General features: G+C 44.1%; 2 protein-coding genes across 12 annotated transcripts in view; both read left to right on the top strand.

The window, feature by feature from the left end:
- The first annotated feature begins 4,194 nt into the window (after window positions 1-4,194).
- LOC133489342 (zinc finger protein 3-like) lies at window positions 4,195-12,742 on the top strand. Of its 2 annotated transcripts, none has more exons than XM_061798350.1 (4): window positions 4,195-4,665; window positions 5,993-6,041; window positions 6,115-6,312; window positions 11,271-12,742. In XM_061798350.1, the coding sequence occupies exons 1-4, from the start codon at window positions 4,381-4,383 to the stop codon at window positions 11,807-11,809; spliced, it is 1,071 nt and encodes a 356-aa protein (XP_061654334.1). In that variant the 5' UTR covers window positions 4,195-4,380; the 3' UTR covers window positions 11,810-12,742. The 2 variants fall into 2 exon arrangements, with proteins under 2 accessions (XP_061654334.1, XP_061654333.1); XM_061798349.1 differs by having other exon boundaries at window positions 4,199-4,665; window positions 6,112-6,312.
- A 1,330-nt stretch (window positions 12,743-14,072) lies between these two features.
- Window positions 14,073-25,678, top strand: part of dnaaf11 (dynein axonemal assembly factor 11) — a 25,203-nt gene continuing 13,597 nt past the window's right edge. The window contains exons 1-10 of one of the 10 annotated variants that reach the window (XM_061797914.1): window positions 14,073-14,358; window positions 16,761-16,928; window positions 17,006-17,083; window positions 17,695-17,867; window positions 18,627-18,725; window positions 18,798-18,976; window positions 19,848-20,000; window positions 23,922-24,011; window positions 24,094-24,159; window positions 24,234-24,372. In XM_061797914.1, coding sequence (XP_061653898.1) covers window positions 14,349-14,358; window positions 16,761-16,928; window positions 17,006-17,083; window positions 17,695-17,867; window positions 18,627-18,725; window positions 18,798-18,976; window positions 19,848-20,000; window positions 23,922-24,011; window positions 24,094-24,159; window positions 24,234-24,372 — 1,155 coding nt within the window. In that variant the 5' untranslated portion in view covers window positions 14,073-14,348. The remainder of the gene's footprint in view (window positions 14,359-16,760; window positions 16,929-17,005; window positions 17,084-17,694; window positions 17,868-18,626; window positions 18,726-18,797; window positions 18,977-19,847; window positions 20,001-23,921; window positions 24,012-24,093; window positions 24,160-24,233; window positions 24,373-25,678) is intronic. The other 9 variants (XM_061797918.1, XM_061797909.1, XM_061797910.1 and 6 more) reach the window with 9 other exon arrangements.

Genomic DNA, 25,678 nt, shown 5'->3' with positions numbered 1-25,678 from the left:
TTTACTCATGCAGTTGTTCACAAAGTGGTGAACCTCACCCCATTCTTGCTTGTGAAGAACTGATCCGTTCGGGTATGCTTGTTTAATACCCAATCACGACACTCACCTATTTCCAATTAACCCGTTCACCTGTAGAATGTTCCAAACGTGTTTTTTGAACATTCTTCAACTTTCTCAGTCTTTTGTTGCCCCTGTCATAGCTTTTTGGAATATGTTGCAGGCACCGAAGCCAAAATGAAAAAGCTAAACAAAAAAAAACATTGTTTATCAATTTGAACTTTAAATATTTTGTCTTGGTCACTGATGGTGCAGTGGTACATTTGCCTGATTTCGGTGCAGGCACCGTGGGTTCAGTTCCCACTCAGTGACGGTGTGAATGTGAGTGGTTGTCCGTGTCTATAGGTGCCCTGGGACTGACTGGCGACCAGTTCAGGGTGTAGTCCGCCTTTCGCCTGAAGTCAGCTGGGATAGGCTCCAGCACCCCGCGACCCTGAACAGGATAATTGGTATTGAGAATGGATGGATGGATGGATATCTTGTCTTTGTAGTGTATTCAATTAAGTATAGTTTGAAAAGGATTTGCAAATCATTTTATTCTGTTTTTATTTACGTTTTACACAACGTCCCAACTTGATTGCACTTCATAAAAACATACATTCATTACAAAATTAAATAGAATGTAAGGAATTATACCATTTTGCCACATTTTTTGCTTCAATTCAATGGCCATTGTGCTACTCCTTCCGGTGTGTGTGACTTGCACACCTGGAGACAGTATCATAAGGACATATGGATATACATGAAAAAGATGGTCACAACTGCTCAGTAAACTGTGGCAATATTAGGATAAAGAATTTATTCATGTAAGTATTGTTAGTATATAGTTATCTGTATATTAAATTGTTTTATTATCATCTACGTGTCGCTGCAATGTTTGTGATCAAATATCCATTGCTTGAAGTGTTTTGACACCGCAACACCAATGCTATTTGTTAGCCTGTCTATGGAATCTTGCACTGTTTGTTAGCATTGAGCTAAAGTCAAAGTCGCCAGTCAAAGCAAAATCCACATTTTCAATTTGTCTTTATGTTTAAATAAAATGAATATTTGTGTTTTATTCTATAAACTACTGACAACATAAATCCCACATTTCAATCCAATCATTTCGGCCGCTTGTATTCGGGATCTTGTTCTTTCAGTCATGACTCACAGCTCGTGACCATAGGTGAGGGTAGGAACGTAGATCGACCAGTAAATCGAGAGCTTCGCCTTTCGGCTTAGCTCCTTCTTTACCACAACGGATCGATACAAAATCCGCATCACTCCAGACGCTGCACCGATCCGCCTGTCGATCTCCCGTTCCATTCTTCCCTCACTCGTAAACAAGACCCCAAGATACTTGAACGCCTCCACTTGGGGCAGGATCTCATCCCCGACCCGGAGAGGGCACGCCACCCTTTTCCGACGAAGGACCATGGTCTCAGATTTGGAGGTGCTGATTCTCATCCCAGCCGCTTCACACTCGGCTGCGAACTGCTCCAGTGAGAGTTGGAGATCATGGCTTGATGAAGCCAACAGAACCTCATCATCTGCAAAAAGCAGAGATGCAATACTGAGGCCACCAAACCGGAACCCCTCTTTGCCTCGGCTGTGCCTAGAAATACTGTCCATAAAAGTTATGAACAGAATCGGTGACAAAGGGCAGCCTTGGCTGAGTCCAACCCTACCGGAAACCAGTCCGACTTACTGCCGGATATGCAGACCAAACTCTGACTCCGGTTGTACAGGGACCAGGGACTCCATACTCCTGAAGCACCCCCCACAGGATCCCCCGAGGGACACGGTTGAACGCCTTTTCCAAGTCCACAAAACACATGTAGACTGGTTGGGCGAACTTCCAGGCACCCTCAAGGACCCTGCCAAGGGTGTAGAGCTGGTCCACTGTTCCACGGCCAAGACGAAAACCACACTGCTCCTCCTGAATCTGAGATTCAACTTCTCGACGGACCCTCCTCTCCAGCACCCCTGAATAGAACTTTCTTGAAAAGGGGACCACCACCCCAGTCTGCCAATCCAGAGGCACTGTCCATGCAATGTTGCAGAGGCGTGTCAACCAGGACAGCCCTACAACGTCTAGAGCCTTGAGGAACTCCGGGCGAATCTCATCCACCCCCGGGGCCTTGCCACCGAGGAGTTTTTTAACCACCTCGCTGACCTTAACCCCAGAGATAGGAGAGCCCGCCTCAGAGAACCCAGACTCTGCTCCCTCATAGAAAGGCGTGTCGGTGGAATTGAGGAGGTCTTCGAAGTATTCTCCCCACCGACTCACAACGTTGAGGTCAGCAGCGCCCCATCCCCACTATACAGTGTTGATGGTGCAGTGCTTCCCCCTCCTGAGACGCCAGATGGTGGACCAGAATTTCCTCGAAGCCGTCCTGAAGTCTTTCTCCATGGCCTCACCGAACTCCTCCCATGCCCGAGTATTTGTTTCAGCGACCACCAAAGCTGCATTCCGCTTGGCCAGCCGGTACCCATCAGCTGCTTCAAGAGTCCCACAGGCCAAAAAGGCCCGATAGGACTCCTTCTTCAGCTTGACGGCATCCCTCACCGTTGGTGTCCACCAACGGGTTCGGGGATTGCTGCCACGACCACGTACCAACCACCTTACGGCCACAGATCCGGTCAGCAGCCTCAGCAATGGAGGCGCGGAACATGGTCCACTCGGACTCGATGTCCCCCGCCTCCCCCGGAACATGACCAAAGTTCTGTTGGAGGTTGAAACTCCTTCTGACAGGGGATTCCGCCAGACATTCCCAGCAGACCCTCACAATACGTTTGGGTCTGCCACGTCGGTCCAGCATCTTCCCCCACCATCGGAGACAACTCACCACCAGGTGGTGATCAGTTGACAGCTCCGCCCCTCTCTTCATCCGAGTGTCCAAGACATGCGGCCGCAAGTCCGATGACACGACCACAAAGTCGATCATCGAACTGCGACCTTGGGTGACCTGGTGCCAAGTGCACGTGTGGACACCCTTATGCTTGAACATGGTGTTCGTTATGGACAATCCGTGATGAGCACAGAAGTCCAATAACAGAACACCGCTGGGGTTCTGATCGGGGCATGGGGGGGGGGGCGTTCCTCCCAATCACGCTCTTCCAGGTCTCACTGTCATTGCCCACGTGAGCATTGAAGTCCTCCAGCAGAACGATGGAGTCCCCAGCGGGAGCGCTCTCCAGCACCCCCTCCAAGGACTCCAAAAAGGGTGGGTACTCTGAACTGCTGTTTGGTGCATAGGCACAAACAACTGTCAGGACCTGTCCCCCCACCCGAAGGCGAAGGGAGGCTACCCTCTCGTCCACCGGAGTGAACCCCAACGTACAAGCGCCGAGCCGGGGAGCAATAAGTATACCCACACCTGCTTGGCGCCTCTCACCGTGGGCAACTCCAGAGTGGAAGAAAGTCCAACCCCTCTTGAGAGGACTGGTACCAGATCCCAGGCTGTATTTGGAGGCGAGTCCGACTATATCTTGTCGGAACTTCTCGACCTCACACACCAGCTCGGGCTCCTTCCCTGCTAGAGAGGTGACATTCCACGTCCCGAGAGCCAACTTCTGTAGCTGGGGATCGGATCTCCAAGGTCCCCGCCTTCGCCCACTGCCCAGCTCGCACTGCACCTGACCCCTATGGCCCCTCCCGCAGGTGGCGAGCCCACGGGAAGGGGGACCCACGTTACCCTTTCGGGTGGTGCCCGGCCGGGCCCCATGCGTGCATTCCCGGCCACCAGGCGCTCGCCTTCAAGCCCCACCTCCAGGCTTGGCTCCAGAGGGGGGCCCCGGTGACCCGCGTCCGGGCAAGGGAAACCTGAATCCATTTTTTGTCGTCATCATAAGGGGTCTTTGAGCCGTGCTTTGTCTGGTCCCTCACCTAGGACCTGTTTGCAATGGGTGACCCTGCCAGGGGCATGAAGCTCCAGACAACTTAGCTCCTCGGATCATTGGGACACACAAGCCCCTCCACCACGATAAGGTGACGGCTCAAGGAGGGGGGGTGCAAAAGTTATTATTGTTATATTGATTATCATTACTAATAGTAATTTCTTCTCCTTCTTGTTATTATTTTTAATATTATAATAATATTAATAATACGACAAATAATAATGGAAGGCTTTTAAATTGTAATGTCTTTTATTTTTAAAGGTCTGCCCGGAAGTGGAACTTTTTCATTGTTTTCCAAATCGACGGCAAGAGGCTGGCAGGCTGGTGGCTGGTGGCCGGGCGGCGTTCCCAGCATCTTCCCAAAGACAGAAATTCTAGTTCTGCTTTCGGCTGCGCCCATTAACTCGGCATCGCGGTGTATAGGGTCGGGTCCAAAACAAAATGTCCGAAATGTCTCTCCTTTTGACGTCTCAAGTCCTTCGCGAGCAGCTGAGCGTCATCATGGCGGCGTTGAGCAAGGCAGCCGTGCTCGACATCTGCGAGCTGCTCGAGCGAGGCTTGACCGGCCTCAGAGAAGAAGTCAGCCGCAGCCAGCAGGAGAACCGAGAGCTCCGGAGCAGACTCAGCCTAATCGAGTCCGTCGTGGTCCGCGGAAGCCTCGGCGGCGGCCCGCGGAAGGACGCCCTGGAGGAACCGGAAGGACAGCGGGACGGCGGAGGGACTCCTGTAAGAAATGTTCACAATGTCTTCCCTCCGATCGGGAGTAGCAAAAAGAGACGTTGTGTTGTATTTACTATATGAAAACTACAGTGGCCTGGAAGTCCAAAATAATATAACAAATTGTGAAACACGTTTACATTTCAGGAAACAAATGAACAAAAGTGTTTCTGTTTTGTGTGTTTTCTGAAATGTAAAAGTGTTTTGGCGTTTGTTTTGCACTTCCAGGCCACCTAAGAAAACAGATTTAAATTGTCACTTTGCTCTCGGCGTCCTTTCTTTTTAATGGAGGAAGTTCAGTCCAATTTGTACTAGTAATAAGTAATGAAAGCTTGTAAATAGGATAGTTTATCTAGTTTAACTTTAAAAGCATGTATCGCCTATTATAGCGATGGAAATTGAGGACGCCATCGCCAAAGACTTTATTTCATGTCGCATTTTGCGATGCGATACCGGATAGACAGAGCCGCCGGTGTACTTTGAATGACTTTGTTGAACAAACAGTAACAAAATAAAAAAGGAAGAAGCACATGGCCACAACTGATGCCCAGTCACTCAACACGCAAAGCGTTTAATGGGTTAGCCAGTTAACAGCCAGCCAACTCTACGCTTTCATTCGCTGACTCCCATGTCACTCAACAGGCCAAGCCCCGCCTTTTAAAGCTGCACACATTCAAAGTCACAGATCCTGCAGTGTCGAATGTGAGGATGGGGACCCCAAGTGGACAAAAATAGTACCCGTATCACATATTTTGCCTCGGTATGGTTGTTTCATAATGCATAATAAAAAAAATTCTCACTGAATAATCGATGGGATAATTGGTAGAATAATTTATTCTAAAACTATTCAATAGCTGCAGCCCTAGTTAGGAACATTAAATAAAACTAGCATATATTTTTAAACAATGCTATGCTTACATGTTCAAAGTGCCTTTTAGAACACACCATTAAGAAACTGAGGAGTAACATGATGACTGCTTGTGTAAAAATGAAAACGGTTCAGTTAAATATCAAAATTTCACTTAAATCTTGACACTGATCGCTTCTTTTTAGGAAAAAAAAAAATCACATGTCTGATATATCGGCCGATATACAAAATAAGAACATTGATATACTGTACACAGGATATATAGTCCCCTCCAAAAGTATTGGAACGGCAAGGTACACCGGATATACAGTTTCATACAGGTCCACCCTGAAATTTCATCCAACAGTCAAATATATATATATTTTTTGTGAATAGTGTATGTACCTACCTACTGTATTCTATGTACTGGAAAACGAGTTGGTGTGATCATTGTAGACGGTGTCCCCTATTTTATTTTTTGTTTTTCAGCTCCCTGATGTGGTCCTGATCAAAGATGAAGACTCAGATTGTGAGAAAGGTGAGCGATGATGTCATGTAACGGGGCGGAGCTAAATCTGATTGCTGATGATGTTTACATTTTGGCGTAGAAGATGCGATGTCGGCGTTCGCTGTGGAGGACAGTACGGAGGAAATCGCTGCGCCGTCGCCCGCCCGGCGAAGGAAGCGAAAGGGGCTAGACAAGGACTCGGACAGGAAGTCCAGCCCCGCGGGGGTGCACAACATGGCTACCGTGTACTCGTTGGACTCCGCACAACTGGCTGTGGATAACGTTGCGGTGGGAGCGTCAGGTATGTCCTATAATATTAATAATAACTTTATTAATGTAGCACCTTTAAAAACACATTTACAGTGTTTTGACAAAACTGAAAGGTGTGCAGAAAAAAGAGACAATAGCCAGGTTAATATGGAGACTTTTTTGTCATTCCGAATGAAATCATTACGATTGAAGATCTCTGGTCAACTGTTTACATGTGATGTAATCTATTCTGATCGGGTGTGTACATGTGCGTTCCATTTAATCAGAACAGCCTTGTGACAGGCACACATCGACGGAAACCTCAAGTGATTTATCAAGATGGAGGTCCGTCGTTTATTTAGCATCTCTGTCGTAGTAGAGCTCTGGTTGGAAGCCGCCATGTTTATGTGCGTAAACGATGACGTCATCACGCATTTACGTCAAGACAGAGCACTGCCCGGCTCCATTCCGATTCAGTGTTTACATGACGAAAATTTACTTCTGATCGTTTTCGGCAAAAGGAATATTCCACCCCTGTGAAACCGATTGAAATTCCATTCGAATTCTGCCTGTTTATTCCGATTGAGGTTTTTTATGGAGCATTTTCTAAACCGATTATAATTGTAATAGAAGTCTCCATGTAAACCCCCTTATCACAAGTAGGGTGGCATAATTCCTGGATTTTCAAAGTTGGAAACTTACCATGGCCATAAACCAGGAATTTACAAAATGAACTAGGGTTCTTTAACTAAGGATGTCCCGATCCGATCACGTGATCGAAAATAAGGGTTGATCACGTGATTTTCAGCTGATCGAGATTGGGTGAAAAAGATCATTTGTATTCATTTTCTTACATTTTAAATGTCCCAAAGTGACGAAGTAATCCGACGGTACAAAGGTCTCGCCAAATAGAACAGTCATAGGAACTTAACTCATTCACTGCCGTGGACATTTCCATTTGTCAACTGGAATCCAAGTGTTTACTCCCACCGAGAAATACATTCATCAAGTACGTTTTTCAACAGGTTGGTATGGAAGAGGGTCTCGCCGAGCTTGTCTGTGATATTCAAGCTTTTGTGGAACTGCAATGACAAACATACGCCAGTAGATGGTGTTGTTGCATCGCTTTGGATTTGAGAGCAGCACAGCGTTTGAGGAGAAGATAAAGACTAGGTGATGAATCTCATCTCGTCACCTCGATTATGAGGGAGAGAAAGGCCAGCATTGGATGTCGGTGTATGTGTTAGGGGGGGAACGGTTCACCAAATCCATTTGTATATTGGTTTTGTGTTCACGGTTTTCGGTTCGGTACACGTTGACTGTGAGGAAAATTAATTATGATTGATTGAAAAGCAATTATGCCTTGTATAGTTAGTAGACTTATGCCGATCTGATCGGTGTTATTGGTATCGCCCGATAATTAGCATTTTATGCTGATCGGCTTTCATGTCGTAAGTCGTCATCGATCGGCCCCGCACAAGACATTTAACTCCGCGTCTTCGTCGTGTATGAATCCAAAAGCTAGTTCATTTTTAGCCTTGTCACGTGTCTTGTCGCGCAGTACCGTAACTATCTGACGCCCAATAAAGTTTTTTCAATCTTGTCGGTGAAAAAACACGTCATCGGTGTGGGACTATTTTACGGTGACGTAATCTGTGCACAACTGAAGTACGTCGTGGGGACCGTCATCTAAATGCTTCAACACAACAAATTTGATCGAGCACCGTGCCGCCGTCATTATTTCAGTCATACTTTTTATTTGGGCTGCACAGTTCATCAAATTTTTGGCCCATTCCTCCATGCAGCGCTCCTCTAGAGTAGTGATGTTTTGGGGCTGTTGCTGGGCAACAAAGACTTTCAACTCCCTCCAAGGATTTCCTATGGGGTTGAAATCTGGAGACTTGCTAGGCCACTCCAGGACCTTGAAATGCTTCTTACGAAGCCACTCCTTTGTTCTCCGAGCAGTGTGTTTGGGATCATTTTCATGCTGAAAGACTCAGCCACGTTTCATCTTCAATGCCCCTGCTGATGGAAGGAGGTTTTCACTCAAAATGTCACGATACATGGCCCCATTCATTCTTTCCTTGACACGGATCAGTCGTCCTGGTCCCTTTGCAGAAAAACAACCCCAAAGCATGATGTTTCCACCCCCAGGCTTAACTGTAGGTATGGTGTTCTTTGGATGCAACTCAGCATTCTTTTTCCTCCAAACATGACAAGTTGAGTTTTTATCAAAAAGTTCTATTTTGGTTACATCTGACCATATAACATTCTCGTAATCCTCTTCTGGATCATCCAAATGCTCTCTTGCAAACTTCTGACGGGCCTGGACATGTACTGGCTTAAGCAGGGGGACACGTCTGGCACTCCAGGATTTGAGTCCCTGCCTGCGTAGTGTGTTACTGATGGTAGCCGTTGTTACTTTGGTCCCAGCTCTCTGCAGGTCATTCACTAGGTCCCCCCATGTGGTTCTGGGATTTTTGCTCATTTTGTCCCCACGGGGTGAGATCTTGCGTGGAGCCCCAGATCAGTGGTCTTGTATGTCTTCCATTTTCCAATAATTGCTCCCACAGTTGATTTCTTCACACCAAGCTGCTTTCCTATTGCAGATTCAATCTTCTCAGCCTGATGCAGGTCTACAATTTAGTTTCTGGTGTCCTTTGACAGCTCTTTGATCTTGGCCGTAGTGGAGTTTGGAGTGGGACTGTTTCTTTTATACATAAGTGAGGTATACCTATGATGGAAATTACAGGGCTCTCTCATCTTTTTAAGTGGGAGAACTTGCACAATTGGTGGCTGACTAAATACGTTTTTGCCCCACTGTAAAGAAAGAGGGAAATTACAAATGTTGAGTTCTTTGCAGACCGGGTACAAATGACCAATCAAACAGAACAATGGAGGCGTACCCTTCCCTGACAGTTCACTATGTTGAGGGGGATTTTCAAATGAAAAGTCATCACCTACAGCCTTTTTAGCATATTTATTCAGATAGGCTTTTGGAAAGTAGAATTTATTTGGGGTACAGTTATTTTTTCATTATTTTCTATCATTTATTCTTATTTAAAGAATCATTTTGCACTGAAGGCTGTTACATATTGTTTGTTGAAAAGTAGTGCAATAAATTTTTTTATTTTTTTTCCCCTAACGAGGAATAATCAAGATTAATAATCGTGATTACAATATTGATCAAAATAATTGTGTAGTCCTACTTTTTATAATTTATTTTTTGGGTGATTTATGGTGAGGTTTTAGTAAAATTAGGTGCCTTGGCTCAACAAACGTCTACTGATGATAATCATACATGAATGATGCATAATGTTAATTCTATAAACTTCCTCTTTATGTTACTAGCAGGATTGATATATGTTTCCAATCAGGTCTATAAATATTGGGACATGGACACATTTGTCATCTTTTTGGCTCTAAACAGCTTCACAATTGGTTTGAAATTAAATGAGCAAAATGTGCTTTAACTGCAGACTTTCAGCTTTAATTTGAGGGTATTTGCATCCAAATCAGCTAAACGGTGTAGGAATTACAACTGTTCGTGTATATGCCCCACACTTTTAGGGGCTAGCATGCTACCACCGCGTATCCTCGGGTGAAGCAACGTTTCTGTTTTAATCAAAACACCTCAGTCAGTCACAAACAGCGATTTCCAGCAAGTTTGCTGCGGAACATCAGCACGTATGGAGCAGCACGTACGTGCGTTGGCAGCTGTGAGTAACAGGCTGTACTGACGCACAGATTTTATGCTTTTTACATAATCCCCTGAGTGATATGTCTTGGAGAAACTCGTTGCTCGATGGACGCCCCGCCGTGGGAACTCGCGGAGCGGCCGGGCTGCCTACGTCGGCGGGTGCGGCGGGCTCCGTTTTAGGACGGCGGAGTCGGACCTGGCGTCTCGCTCTAAAGCAGAGAAACCGAGGAACCAAAGAGCTTGCATTGGAGAGATAAAAACGCAGAAGTAACTTGATGTCTAGCCTTGCTAAAACCGGCAAGCTATTGTTAGTCTTATTCAAGGACATTCCCAAGCGAACTACAACAGCTGGCTAGGTAGCCGGTGGGAATCTTCTGATTATGTAAATTTAGTGAAGGACTTTATAATCTGCTTTTTCGAGTTTCAGCTTCAGAGAGTGGGAGCATGCAAAGAGCATGAGGCCATCTGCAGGCCATAAAAGTTTTCCGACCTCTAAACTATCACGATAAACAATAGTATCGTTGATGTTTTTTTTTTTTTTTTTTTGTGTATTATGCCACTGATATTATATTAGAGCACAATAATTTAAGTACTGTAATTTGTTGTGTGTAATGCAAAAAAATCTTCAAAGGTCAATAGTGCATATTATACATAGGTCTAGTGAAAGTTTGTAAATTATTTCATAGTGATATTAGGTATATGAGTAGTTATGTGTTTTAGAAAAGTCATAAATACTTACTTATGAATAAATAAATATAAATACGTACCATACTTAAAATCAAAGACTCAGAAAAAAATTTGAAAGTCAAAATGCTGTATGATGGCTGACAAAATGTGGCACTCTGTTTTAAAAACAGCTGGCAATTAATGAGTTGAATATACTTGTGGAAAATATAGTTTGTGAATTTAAAAATATCGAGCAATGAAGGATACAGTAATGCTCTCACATGTGGGCAAGGAGAGCTGCCTATTTTGAATGGCTGTTATGATAAAATGTTTATATGTATGATGGAATATGGAATCTGACATCTTTTTCCAGTTACCCTCAATTCTAGGGCTAGAACGATACACCAAGGTCATGATTCGATACGCATCACGATTTCTGACTAAACGGTTCGATACAGTTTTTGTCTGGTCTTTTCATCAACTTTGGAAGGACGCCCAGTTTTTGGTAATGCGACTGTTGTGCCGTATTTTCTACATTTGAACAGATGTTTGTAGACTTTTTATAACCACTGCATTCACACAATTATAAAACTAACCAATGTGAAGTAGCTAAAATTGTGGCAATGTGATGTCATTTCTCGTAGAAGCTGACGTCCATCTTGTGGAGGGCGATGTTCAGCTGCCCGCTGACCAGCTGCCTTATTTCCCCAGCATGTCTCTGATGGAACCTCACCTGTCCGAAAACGTCGGCAACTCTTGGAGCGAGCCGACGTCCGATCAAGTCTCCTACACTCACTTCGAGCACGATGAGCCCGGCGGCGCCTTCGGGCTCAAGATGGTCAGCGTGTCGGGCTCGGCGCCCCCCGACTGTGACGTTGCCGCCTTCCAGTACCGAGACGGCGAGGCGGCAGCGCCGGACAGAGGGCGGCGCCACGTTTGCCGCGTGTGCAACAAGACGTTCGCTACGGTGCAGAGCCGCGACGTGCACATGCGCATCCACACGGGCGAGAGGCCCTTCGGTTGCCAGCAGTGTGGAAAGCGTTTCACGCAATCGGCGCACCTCAAGTCGCACCAGAACATCCACACGGGCGCGCGGCCCTACGCCTGCACGCTGTGCCCGCGCACCTTCCTCGCCCATCACCCTCTCAACATGCACCTCAAAAAGTGTCACACCAACACGTGAAAGCCATCACATATTATATCAGCATTACTGTTATTATAAAACACACACCATCATTATTGTTTAAACAATAAATATATATGGACGTAAAATGAGGGGTACCAGAGGTCAGAGTTCTGCAAATTCAGGGTTGGAAAGTCCCCAGAATTTTCAAAGTTGTAAACATTACATGAGAATTAACAGCAATTTATGGGAACACACCAGCCATTTACCAAATTGAACACAGAATATTGTGTTCTGCAGCAAGATAAGCAAAAGTAGACTATTCTTTCACCAGGATTTTGTTTTTCTAGTGTTTTCCATTGTTCAATCAGCAACAGGGGTTGGTTTCACCAAACGCACCGGTTTCCGACCAAGCGGAGAAAAACAGCTTTTGGTCAAAAGAAACATTTGGAGCAGAACAGTGACTTTGACGCTAAAAATGTTTCCTTTTTGTAACAACTCAAACTATAAAACAACGAATAGCAGACTTAGAAAGGGCTTTTGATGGCCAAATGGTTCTTTATTTACAGATGTACAACTAAGAAATGTGCCGTGAGCGATGCCGACTCACTGCATGGCTCGAGTTGAATGTCAATGGATTTTTTTTTTTTACAAAGTTTCCTCATTTAGATTATTTCCTCCAGTTTAAATTTCCTTGGAAATTTACTGGAAATATTTGACCCTTTTGTAACCTTAGCATCCTGTTGGCGTCCTTTTATTTGCTTGTGTTCATGCCACACAACTGTATCATCATGTGTGTCACATTTCTTCCTACCTTTTTAATTAATTGTATAAGCAAGAGACAGGAAATGGACTCACAACCCTAAAATTAAAAGTGCACCTTTCTGAATAATAGCTGATATGTTGTACAAATATAGGTAAATATAACTTCAAATGCTGTTTTTTTAAATGTTGATTTCATTTATTAAGGAAATAATAAATCAAAGTTACCTGGCCCTGTGTGAAAAAGTAATTACCCCAATGGTTAAATCATGAAATAATTGTGGCTAGTCACAATCTTTGGTTAATTTTCACTGATCACACCCAAGCCTGATTACCTCCAGACATGTCCAATCAAGAAATCACTTGAACAGAATCTGTCCCAACAAAATCAAGTCGGACAAAAGATCTAAAAAAAAAAAAAAAAAGCTGCAACAAATTGACGCGATTCAAAGAAATTCCAGAACAGTCGGGAAATAAAGTCACTGACCTCTATCTGTCTGGAAAGGGTTACAAAGGCCATTTCTAAAGCTTTATGGAGCTGTTATCCTCACATGGAGAAAACATGGAACAGTGGTGAACCTTCCCAGGAGTGGCCGGCCTACAAAGATTACCCCAAGAGAACAACAATGACTCATCCATGGAAGGTGCGTAGTCTCGTTACATCTGGTGTAAACGTAGCACAGCATTTCAGAAAAAGAACATAACACCGACACTCAGATGTGGTGGTGGTGATGTGATGTTCTTGGGCTGCTTCGAATGTTGGGGAATGGAGAATGTTCAGCCATCAGTTTGTGACCTCAAGCTAAAGCGCACTTGGATTGTGTAGCAGGATAACAATCCAAGACACACCAGCAAGTCAACTTCTGAATGGCTTAAAAAAAAAACACACAAAATGAAGGTTTTTGGAGTGGTAGGTAATTTAAATTGTTTTTTATCTTAATAAATAAAATCACCATTTAAAAACAGCATTTTAAACTCACGGGTTAAATATATTGTCATTTGTTTGGTGATCTTAAACATTACAGTGGCGAAACTGCAAAAATATAAGAATTTGAGAAGGGGGCCCAATACTTTTTTACGGCACTGTATGTCTGTCTTTGATGTCTTTGTTATTAAAGATAATAAGAGAACATTTAGTAATCACAAGTGCCCAGTATTTCAAAAAACATTTCATCCAACCAGTTCCAAGTTGTAAAATTTAAAGAAAATTTATTTTACAAAATATTAGGTCACCTTAAACATCTGGCTATTATTTAAAACATTATTTTGGTCAATAAATGGGTGAAGGGTAAAAATACACGTGGTATGAACCCTAGTACTTGTTTTATCCAAAAAACACTAATCTGGATTCTGTAATCCTGATTTTGTGGTATCCGGATCAGCCTATTTTAAAATTTATTCTGAGCCAGAAAAAAATTACTGGGCCAAGATCATTGCAATAAATGAGCGTACATAAAACATTCAAGTAAATGACGCAATGTTCTTTTTTTTTTAGATGTTATTCACATAACATCCCGTTTCTTGGGATCCATTTGCAAATAACTTCACACGCACAGTATGTGTGTAACGTTCGAGTCGCGTACGTGTAGCTATGCCTGAATAAACAGCTTTATAACGCTAACATTTGATCTAAGAATGTAAAATTACATCATGTGATGGTGCAAACAAACAAAAAAAACAAAAAAACAACGCAGCCACTTGGGTGCTGAAGTAGTGTGGAAGTTCGCCGGTTGGTCCCCAAGGAGGTTACGCCTAGGTAGTTGTCGTATTTCCCAGTGTCCCTGAACGCAGAACCGGCGTTGGTTTCTAGGGCAACGCCTTCCAACGGAGACGAAAGATGGTTTACAGTAAGTTGACGCTTTCTCTTGATTAACTCACCAAAATCATTTAGTACAAAACCATCTAAGTAACTCAACAGCCTACTCACTGACTAACTAGCTCTCTGTTTGGTTCGCTAATTCACTGGCAAACAACAGTGAAAGTGATCGGCCGGCTAATTAGCTAGAACGCTAACTACCCAAACAAACACCTGACAGTGCTGAGAGCAGTTTACATGTTCTCCCATGTTCTCTCTCTGCGTTGGTTTTCTCCGGGGACTTCGATTTCTTCTTCAGTTCTTGGACCCCCCGTTCAGCCTGTATATGCTACCCTTGGGTCAAATTCTTCAGAACTTTAATGTTGACTATTATAATAGCTATGCAGATGACACACAGTTATATCTAGCAGTGTCTCCAGATGACTACTGTTCAATTGAGGTGTCACTGTCTAAAACAGATAAATGTATTAAACCACAACAAAACTGACTTCATTGTTTTTGGCAATAAAGAAAAGAGGATTGCTGTTAGTAAATACATGGAGTCACTCTCTTTAAAAACCCAAGACCAAGTCTGAAACCTTGGTGTCCGACCTGACTTTCAACAGTGATATTAAATCAATTACAAAAACTGCCTTCTACCATCTGAAGAACATATCCAGAGTGAAGGCTTGCATGTGCCAAGCGGACCAGGAGAAGCTCATCCATGCTTTTATCTCAAGTAGACTTGACTATTGTAATGGTCTTCTGACTGGACTCCCTAAAAAGACTATTAAACAGCTGCAGCTCATTCAAAATGCTGCAGCTCGGATTCTGACCAGAACAAAGAAGTCAGAGCATATTACTCCAATTCCTAAGTCTTTACACTGGCTCCCAGTCAGCTTTAGTATAGATTTTAAAGTTCTCCTACTGGTCTATAAATCACTAAACGATTTAGGTCCTGAATACATAAATGAAATGCTAATGGAATATAAACCCAGTAGGGCTCTGAGATCGACAGACTCAGGTCAAATAGTGGAGCACAGAGTCCAAAGCAGCATGTAGCTATTATGCTGCACACAAATGGAATAAGTTGCCAACAGTAGTGATGTCAGCCCCAAGTGTGCATGTTTTTATGTCCAGCTTAAAAACTCTTCTTTTTTCACATGCTTTTTTAGGGCATTTCCACTTTTAAATGATATTTCTTGCACTGTATGCTGTTTTAATTGTATTTTTATTTTATTTTTTTGTCTTTGTTTTAAATGTTTTAGTTTTTTTTCAATGTAAAGCACATTGAGTTACCATGTGTACGAAATGCGCTATTTAAATAAATTTGCTGTCATGGTCTGTGTTTTGGTTTGGGTTGTGTTTAGTTTGGTTTCATGTTTTCCTGCGTTCCATGTTGTTCATATCGTGTGCTCATTCAGTTATTGTGTCCACCTGTCCTCGTCAACCTTCTACCTCGTGTCGACCAATCAGCTCTCTCCAGCCACTCGTGTCTTGTCCAGGTGTTCCTCGTTGACTCGTCAATCTGTTTGTATTTTTTCGAGACTCCTGCACTCCTTCCTCGCCTTCGAAAACCCCAAACCGTGACAGATGCTTTGCTTTGCTCCCACATCCCAAATAAATGCATTGGAGGTTCATAGAAGACTCTAATTTTTTTACAAAGGTGTGAATGTGAGTGCGAATGGTTGTTTGTTTCTATGTGCCCTGCGATTGGCTGGCGACCAGTTCAGGGTCAGTCAGCTGGGATAGGCTTCAGCACGCCCGACGACCCTTAATAAGCAGTTTGGAAAATGAATGAATGAATGTTATTTTTTATTGAAAAATGGCAATTAATGTGTCCTATCCCGATGGGCCGAATTAGAAACCCTGACAAGCCGGTTTATCACCCCTCAACTACAGGATATGTGAATGGTCGACCAGCTAACCACTACCTACCTAAACCCTTTATTGACTGACCTGGCTTGATATTTGGCTATCTAGCGCTATGTCTGGCTCAATAACTCACTGACTAGCCAACTAGCTACAATAAAAGTGACTGACTGTGCCACTAACTAGCTAAATGCCTTACTTACTAGCTCACTGACTAACTATTTTACTATATACTTACTAACTAGCTTTTTGACACCCTGGCTTCTCGGCTGACTAACTAGCTTTGTTTGTCTCACTATAAGTCATTCAACTTCAGTAACTAACTACAGTAGAACTGATTTACTGACCGGCTGCCTAACCAAACACCTTAGTAGTTGACTAACTTATTTACCAGCATATTGACTTAACTGAACTGTTTGAAAACTGACTGACTAAACACCTTACTAACTAGGTCACTGACCTCTTAGCCGACCAACTATCTGGCTTACTGATGGAAATGACTTTCTAGTTAACTACTAACTAGTCATTACGTGTGTGTGTGTGTGTGTGTGTGTGTGTGTGTGTGTGTCTGTCTGGGTGTAGTCACAGAAGATCTGATCCGGCGTCGCGCCGAGCACAACGAGTGTGAGATCTTCTCCCTGGAGGAGGTCTCCCTGCACCAACAGGATATTGAGAGGATTGAGCACATCGAGCGTTGGTGCAGGGACCTGAAGATCCTCTACTTGCAGAACAACCTCATACCCCGGATCGGTGAGGTTTTGTGTGTGTGTGGTCGGCACGGTAGAAGTCCTACAACAAGTGTTTCCCTCCCCCCCCCCCTCTGGTAGAGAACGTAGGCCGCCTCAAGAAGCTGGAGTACTTGAACCTGGCCTTGAACAACATACTAGTCATTGAAAACCTGGAAGGTCAGTTTGAGTTTGTTTTTGTTTGTGTGTGCGGGCGTGTGTCAGCTACGAAAGGCCTCACAAGTTGACTTGCTAACCAAATGAACGACAAACAAGCTGACTAAAGCAGCCTTTATTGAGGAAAGGCACATATTGTATTTTACATTAGAGAAAATCAAATCTCATGACACACCTTCAAACAGAAATGTCAAAAAAGGACACTATTGTTCAAAGGTTTGGCTCAATTAGAAATTTGAAAAAAAAGAAACATTAAATTAAAGCATTGACTGTCATTAACTGGAGTCTAACCGTTGACAGCCACAGACGAATATATTCGTCGGGTACGGGCAGGCGTGGACGAGGGTCTCACCCAGCTTGTCTGTGAAATTCTACATGACAGTAATGATGAACAGACGGCATTAGATGGCAGCATTGCATCCCTTTGGCTTTGACGTCCGCACAGCTTTTGAATAGAAGAAAAAAATTTGATTATGACGGAGAGAAATACCAATACCATTCTATGACTTACTGACCAGGTCAAAGCCTCAAAACTAGCTAAATAAACACCCTAACCATATAGTGGCTCGTCATGTAAAGTGACTGAAAACCTTAAAAGGTCTATGTTTGTGTAGGCTGCGAGAATCTCCAAAAGTTGGACCTGACTGTCAACTTCGTGGGGCGTTTGAGCAGCGTGGAGACCCTGAAACAAAACATCCACTTGTCTCAACTCTTCTTGGTGGGGAACCCCTGCACGCTCTTTGAAGGATACCGGAAATACGTCGTAGCGACACTACCGCAACTCAAGGTAACGCATGACACACAAAAAACAAAGGCTAGGGAATCTACCCCGGAGTAGAGTTCTTAGCTGTGGTTTCAGTCATGGGTTATGGTTTCAAGGCAGGGTTTGGGTTTACAATTAGGATTTTGAGACACAGTTCAGGTTTCAAATCAGGGTTTCAAAGAAGGGTTAGGGTTTTAAAGTAGAGGTTTTAAACCAAGGTTAAGGTTTCAAATTGGGGTCCCAAATTAGGGTACGAATTAGGGTTTCAAGACGGGATTCGGGTTTGAAACAAGGGTTAGCGTTTCAAGTTATGGTTAGGGTTTCAAACCAGGGTCACAATTTCAAAATAAGGTTTTGAGCCAGGATTAGGGTTTCAAACTAATTTTGGGTTATAAATTGGGGTCTTCAGCCTGGATTAGGGTTTCAAACAAGGTTTCAAAGTTTGTGTTATCTTGAGGGTTACAAAATAAGATTACTCTTTCAAACAAAGGTTAGCGTTTCAAATTAAGGGCCCAAGTTAGGGTTAGTGTTTCAAAATAGGGTTTCTAGCCATTGTTAGACTTTAAAATTAGGGTTTTAAGGTTTCAAAGTGGGGTTTGAAATGAAGGTTTCAAACATGAATTAGGGTTTCTAATTTGGGATTCAAACAAGGGAAAAGGTGTCCAACTAGGGTGTTTAACAAGGTTAGGCTTTAAAATTGGGGTTTTAAACAAGGTTAGGGTGTGAGTGCGAGTGGTTGTCCATGTCTACATGTGTCCTGAAACTGATTGATGACCTATTCAGGGTGTAGTCCGCCTTTCGCCCGAAGTCAGCTGGGATAGGCTCCAGCGCACCACGACCCTGAACAGGATGAGCGGCATTGAGAATGGATGGATGGACAAGGTTAGGGTTTCAAACAAAGGTTAGGATTTGAAAGTAGGGTTTCAAGTCTCCTTCCCGCTTGTCTGTGCTCAGTGTCTCGACGGCACGGCGATAACGCGGTCGGAGGTCATCGCAGCCAATCAGGGCCTGGAGGAGCTGAAGAGGCGTGTTATGGAGCAGGAGGACCAATACCTGAGGAAGAACGCCCAGCAGAAGGAAGAGGAGGAGGCCAACAGGAAGCAGGCTGCAGATCGGGCAGGAAGTCGGGACGGGTAGGAGTCATGTTACCATTGACGGATTTTGTTAAATATTGAACGCAGAGGTGGGACTCATACACTCATTTCCTACTCCTTCATCTTCATATAGGGACATTTACCTGGGGGACCTGGATAGTTTCTTAAAGTAGCCACTGAAAATCTCTTTTTAGTGATTTGTGAGTAGGGAATGAGTGGCTCCCGAATTAGGAAATAGGCATTTTTATTCAGTGGACTTTATAGTTGAGTCATGACTCATGAGTCCCGTTAATGACATCAGTGCTGTTGCATAATGAGAAGTTGTGACAAAAACTGCCTGATTGTCTTTACGTATGTGTGTACCGGGCCTTGAAGTTGTCTGCTTACATTTGGAAGTATGGATTTTTAGGATAGGGATTTTATAGTTAACCCCCCCCCCCCCCCCCCCCTCAATTGTATGGATTTTCTTGGCTAAAAGCAAGTCAGAGTGGGGTGTATAGTTTTTGGCCCTCCCGCAATATCTTAGTGCCATCTGTGCATCTTAGTGCCCTGAACTGGTCGCCAGTCAATTGCAGGGCACATATAAGCCAACAACCGTTCGCACCTGCGGACAATTTAGAGCCTGCTATTCAACTGCCATACATGTTTTTGGGATGTGGAAGGAAACTGGAGTATGCGGCGAAAACCCACGCAGGCACGGGGAAAACATGCCAACTCCACGCAGGCGAGGCCAGATTTGAATCCAGGTTCCTTAGAACTGTGAGGCAGATGTGTTAACCAGTCGGTCACTGTGCCGCCCACCTGTGTTGTGTCAAAAAAAAATAAAAAATGTTTTTTATGCTCCCTTTACAGGCATTAAGATTTGCTTTACTTTTGCTTGAACGTCATCACTCTATTTCTGTCCATACAGTGCTTCTGACTCAGAGGAGAAGCAGGAGGAGGCGACAGAGTCGGATGAAGAGCGACGGGAGAAGGAATTTTGGCACACACCGTGTCCCTTTACCCCGGAATCGCGCCTGGAGGCTCACCGGCACCTGGAGGCCAAAAGAATGGCCAAGGAGAAGTGAGTCATCTTCTCAAACTGGCTAACTTTTTTTAGTTAAGTACACAAGCTACTGCAAGTTAATGCAATTTTGTCTACCCTTTCCCTGACATTGACTGGCGACCAGTCCCTTGTTTGTCAATGTGTACCCTGATATTGACTGGTGACTAATCCAGGGTGAATACCGCCTCTTGCCCAAAGTCATCTGCGACCTTATACGAGATCTACTCTCCATAAAATAGATGAAAGGAAAACGAGTTATGATGAGGTGCACATTTCACTTGTCACCACTGGGTGTCGCTACAGCATTACTCAATCAAGGTTCAATCAAATCTTCACTGCTAAAAAAAACAGCGTCGACCAGAAAGGTGCTCACCAGAACATGCTGTTTTTGTGCTCGTCTTCCTGGTGACCAGCAAGACCAACATCGAAAACAAAACCGATACATTTTTATTTAGCAAGGGCTGCCATGACCACTGGGAGAAATTAAGGACAGTCAGAGCCAGGATTTGAACTGCTGACCCTTTTTTCATTGGATGACCCTCTCTACCAATTGAGCTACAGCTACCCACTAAGACTAGTGATGGGCACCGCGGTTCTTTTGAGTGTACTGAATCACTAGACTCGATTTGTTCAAAAGATTTGTTCACCAAATTGTTCAGTTCTTTCTCACAGAATCATTCAAGTGCTTCCTCATTCAGTTCATGAGTCAGCCCCGAGGTTCACGTCCACGCAACACGTTCACCAGACTATGTGTTGTTGTTTTCACGTACTGTAAACAAGGAAAGGTGGGGAGATTTAAAACCAAAACAAAAAAAACTTAAGCTAAGTTATCACCTACCTATCTCTCTCTCAGCATGCTCTGGAACACCCAGCTTCAGTCGTGACTCGTGAACATCCACGCAGCAAGCTCAACTACTGCACATATCCGTTCCTCTCCCCTCTACATCCACACAGGCTCCTGCCTGCCGGCGAGACTTGTCTGCATTCTACTGCGGTGGACATCGTTGTTGACACCAGTACTCGCGCTTCCCGTTCACCCACCTTACTGTTATTGTCATCTGATTAGTGTCTTTGAGTGTCTTGAGAAGCGCTATATAAGTTATGTTATTATTATTATTCATCCATCCATTCATTTTCTGTACCGCTTATCCTCACTAGCGTCGCGGGCGTGCATATAAACAAACAACCATTCCCACTCACATTCACACCTACGGGCAATTTAGAGTCTTCAATCAACCTACCACACATGTTTTTGGGATTTGGGAGGAAACCGGAGTGCCGGGAGAAAACCCACGCAGGCACGGGGAGAACATGCAATCCACACAGGCGGGGCCGGAATTTGAACCCCGGTCCTCAGTATTGTGAGGCAGATGTGCTAACCAGTCAACCACTGTGCCGCCAGAAAGGCATTATTATTATTAAACAACACATAACCATAAAGAAATTAATGATGTTTTTTCAGTCATCAGTCGTATTTTAAAAAACTATATTTCACAAATTCTCCCAGGGTATTTAAACATATGAGCACAATTGTACATATATGCAGTCATACGTACCTCTGTCATATTGGAATCAAAGTGTAGGCTACACCTTTCTCATAACCTCTCGGTGGCAGTGGCATATTGGAATGATAGTGTACAGCTTTTTCATAACCTATAGATGGCGGCATACATTTATAAAATGTCCCATGTATAATGCGTACTATTGACCTTTGACAATTTTTTGGGGGGGAAATGCACATTATACATGAGAAATTACGGTATTCTTTTGTCTGCCTGGTTGACCTTGAACATGCATGTCTGTCAAATGAGCAAAGTTTATGTGTAAATGTCTGGTTTTTGAAGGAGTTTTGTTGCTCTGAAATGCAAACAATAAGAAAACAACACTTGACAAACAAGTTTTGATACAAAAGTATAATTTAGTTGCAGAATGCCGCTCGCTACTTTTATTTATCCATTATTGCAGGCGCGATATATTTTTGGACTTCATGATCGACTTAACGCATGGGGCGCCGTTGTGCCAATCCAACGTGAACACGAGTGTCAATTGACTCCAATTTACCAATCAGACGGCACAAGGTGGTCACATGACCGCACACAAACCCGTTGAACCGTCCCTGTGCAAGACATTGAGCCCTAAATTTCCCCCAGTGGGCCTGGAAGCGCATTGCATGCCAACCCTTGCTAAATAAAACTGTTTTTGTTTTGTTGTCACTGCTGGTCTTGCTTGTGTGAGTCTGAACACTGGTCAGTTGAGACCCAGTGTGATCTGGAGTATTCTAGTGTGATCTACTGTTTTTCAGTGTGATCCTACGTGATCTGCCTGTGGTCTAGTGTCACCCACTGTGGTCCAGCACGGATTATTGGGATCCACTGTTCTCCAATATTATACATTGTGAATGAGTGTGATCCAGTTGGGTTTAAATGTGATCAGTTGTGGTCTCGTGTGATCCATTGTGGTTTATTATGATCCATTGTCGTTGAGTTTGGCCCAGTGTGGGGTCGAATGTGATCAAGTGTGATCAATTTCAGTCAAGTGTGAGTGTGGTCTAGTCTGATCTTTTTTGGTTGAATGTGTCCACTGTGGTTTGTTGTGATCCAGTGTGATCAGGTGCGGTGCAGTGTGATACAATGGTGGTCCAGTGTGGACTAGTGCATACTAGTGTGATTCAGTGAGGTTTTGTATGATCCAGTACAATCGAGTATGATCTAGTGTGGAGTTGAATGTGATAAATTTGGCGGCTGTGGCTCAGTTGGTAGAGCGGGTCGTCCAGTGACCGAAGCGTCGCCGGTTCGAATCCCGGCTCCAACTGTCCGCATATCGAAGTGTCCTTGCGCAAGACACCGAACTCTAATTTGCTCCCACCGGGCCTGTCAGCTGCCCATTGGTGTCTGAAAGGGTGTGTGAGTGGGTGAATGTGAGGCTTTGTAAACCACTTTGGGCACTGTGATGGTGTAGATCAGTGATTTCCAACCGTTATGGAGCCAAGGCACATATTTTTCAAGGGAAAAATCTCATGGCACACCAACAAACAAAAATGTCACAAAAAGTGGATACATTCATTACTTTATGTACTTCCTGCCATCTAATAGAAGAGCATGTATTTGTTCTGTGCCTCACTGGCATAAATAGATGAATAAAGATACATTATTTCTTGGATGTAAAAAAAATTCGGAGCAAAAGTAAAATTTGAGAACAACTGAAGAGTGCTCACGGCACACTGGTTGGGAATCACTGGTGTAGATAAAGCGCTATATAAGTGCAGTCCATTTACGAAATTCCGATCCATTTCAGTCGAACGTGATCGAGTGGTCTAGTTTGATCCACTGTTGTCTATTGAGATCTGTTGTGATCCCGTGTGGTCTGTCGAGGCCTTGATGGAAACATTGGGCCAGGAAGTACCTTGGCTCAACACCACTTTAGCTCCTGACGATCACTCCGCAGTGACCTGTCACCGTGACCAGTCATGGTGACGAGTTACAGTGATGAGGCGCTCGCCGTGGCCCTGACTGCTGGGCGACCCTTCACCTGCCACTCCGATTTTGCTCTTTGAAGAGTTTTCCATCACGCCTGCAACGAGTACAGCGAGCAGAGATGAAGAAAAATCAGATGTAATGTCATTTTCACGACTAAACATTCTGTGTGTGTTTGTGGGCGTGTGTGCATATGCATGCATGCATGCGTATGCGCGTGTGTGTGTGTGTGTGTGTGTGTGAGAGAGATTGACAGATGACTGTACGGTACTAATCTTATGCGGTCCGAGGGGTGAAGGACCAACCCCTCACCCAGGCAGGAGCTTCATGAGAATATATCATAGAGGATGCTCCTGTGGCACACACGCACGCGCGCCCACACACACACACACACACATACATGCACACACACGAACACACACACACGCATACAGAGCTCAGCTGATGCTGTTGTGTGTCCCTGCAGAGGTAACGAAAGGAAAGTGAAGCCCCCGAGAACCCTGATAACTGCTGATGGACGAGTCCTGAATGTCAATGAGCCCAAGTATGACTATATGTGCGCGCGCACACATACACGCACACACACTCTGTATCATGTAACATCTGATGTTGATTAACGAACTCTACTGACTTGGCAGACTGGACTTCTCTCTGACGGAAGATGACAACAACAGCAGGATTGTCTTAGACTTGGCAGTGTACAGGTACTCACGCACATGCACACACAGTTAGCAACTAGCATTTAGCAACTAAAGAGCAGTTACTGTACCTGCCTCAGAGGTGAAAAATTTTGTCTCCCTTTGACACCCCACCCCCGTGCCCCCCACGAATCCCCTGCCCTCCACAGGCACATGGACACCTCCTTGATGGACGTGGACGTGCAGCCAACATACGTCAAAGTCTCCGTCAAAGGAAAAGTACGTGTGGACTGACTCATCTGCATCTTACATGCACCGAAGATTCAGTCACTGAAAATGTTCAGCCGAAAATGGCATAAAAGTGCCTTTGGTGTGTACACTACATTGTAAATGTATTTAAAAAAATAAAAAAAAGGCGCATACACATTGAACAGTCACCCAACCTACCTGCTTTTGGCTGTACGGGTACTATGGGGGAATACTACAAGCCCCAGCTACATACAAGTTACAGCTGGGTATCTAACACGGCTAAACACGATGCTGAGCCACGGAGGGAAACGTTCGCTTCACGTCCAGTGACAACGCAGCATAAGCCACTTCCATGACAAGTATTGTTATGACGAACGGAGGACGATGAGTAATTAATTTATAGCTACCGAGCTTAACCAACTTTGAACAGCAAAATAGGCAAATTAGGAAGTGTCTGGAGAGAAAATAATACGCAGCGACACAGGACCAACGCAGTCTAAAACAGGGAATTAATTAATACAACCCCAATTCCAATGAAGTTGGGACGTTGTGTTGAACATAAATAAAAACAGAATACAATGATTTGCAAATCAGGTTCAATATAGATTTAATTGAATACACTACAAAGACAAGATATTTAATGTTCAAACTGATAAACTTTATTGTTTTTAGCAAATAATCATTAACTTAGAATTTTATGGCTGCAACACGTTCCAGAAAAGCTGGGACAGGGTCATGTTTACCACTGTGTTACATCACCTTTTCTTTTAACAACATTCAATAAACGTTTGGGAACTGAGGACACTAATTGTTGAAGCTTTGTAGGTGGAATTCTTTCCCATTCTTGCTCGATGTACAGCTTCAGCTGTTCAACAGTCCGGGGTCTCCGTTGTCGTATTTGAAGCTTCATAATGCGCCACACATTTTCAATGGGAGACAGTTCTGGACTGCAGGCAGGTCAGTCGAGTACCCACACTCTTTAACTACGAAGCCACGCTGCTGTAACACGTGCAGAATGTGATTTGGCATTGTCTTGCTGAAATAAGCTTGGGCGTCCATGAAAACGACGTTGCTTGGATGGCAGCATATGTTTCTCCAAAATCTTTATGTACCTTTCAGAATTAATGGTGCCTTTACACATTGATGTCGGGTTTTGATGCAGTGCCGCCTGAGTAATCAAAGGTCATGGGCATTCAATGTTGGTTGTCGGCCTTGCCTTTTCCTGCAGGGATTTCTCCAGATTCTCTGAACCTTTTGATGATATTATGGACCGTAGATGATGAAATCCCTAAATTCCTTTCAATTGTACGTTGAGGAACATTATCCTTAAACTGTT

This window comes from Phyllopteryx taeniolatus, chromosome 14, assembly GCF_024500385.1.
Source record: "Phyllopteryx taeniolatus isolate TA_2022b chromosome 14, UOR_Ptae_1.2, whole genome shotgun sequence".
Lineage (NCBI taxonomy): Eukaryota > Metazoa > Chordata > Actinopteri > Syngnathiformes > Syngnathidae > Phyllopteryx > Phyllopteryx taeniolatus.
This window is presented reverse-complemented; position numbering and strand designations above follow the sequence as displayed.

Coding starts and splice junctions, on each gene's coding strand:
- LOC133489342 (XM_061798349.1), top strand. CDS start 4,381: ATGTCCGAAATGTCTCTCCTTTTGACGTCTCAAGTCCTTCGCGAGCAG. Junction 4,666..5,992: donor GGGACGGCGGAGGGACTCCT/GTAAGAAATGTT, acceptor TTTGTTTTTCAG/CTCCCTGATGTGGTCCTGAT. Junction 6,042..6,111: donor AGACTCAGATTGTGAGAAAG/GTGAGCGATGAT, acceptor ATTTTGGCGTAG/AAGATGCGATGTCGGCGTTC.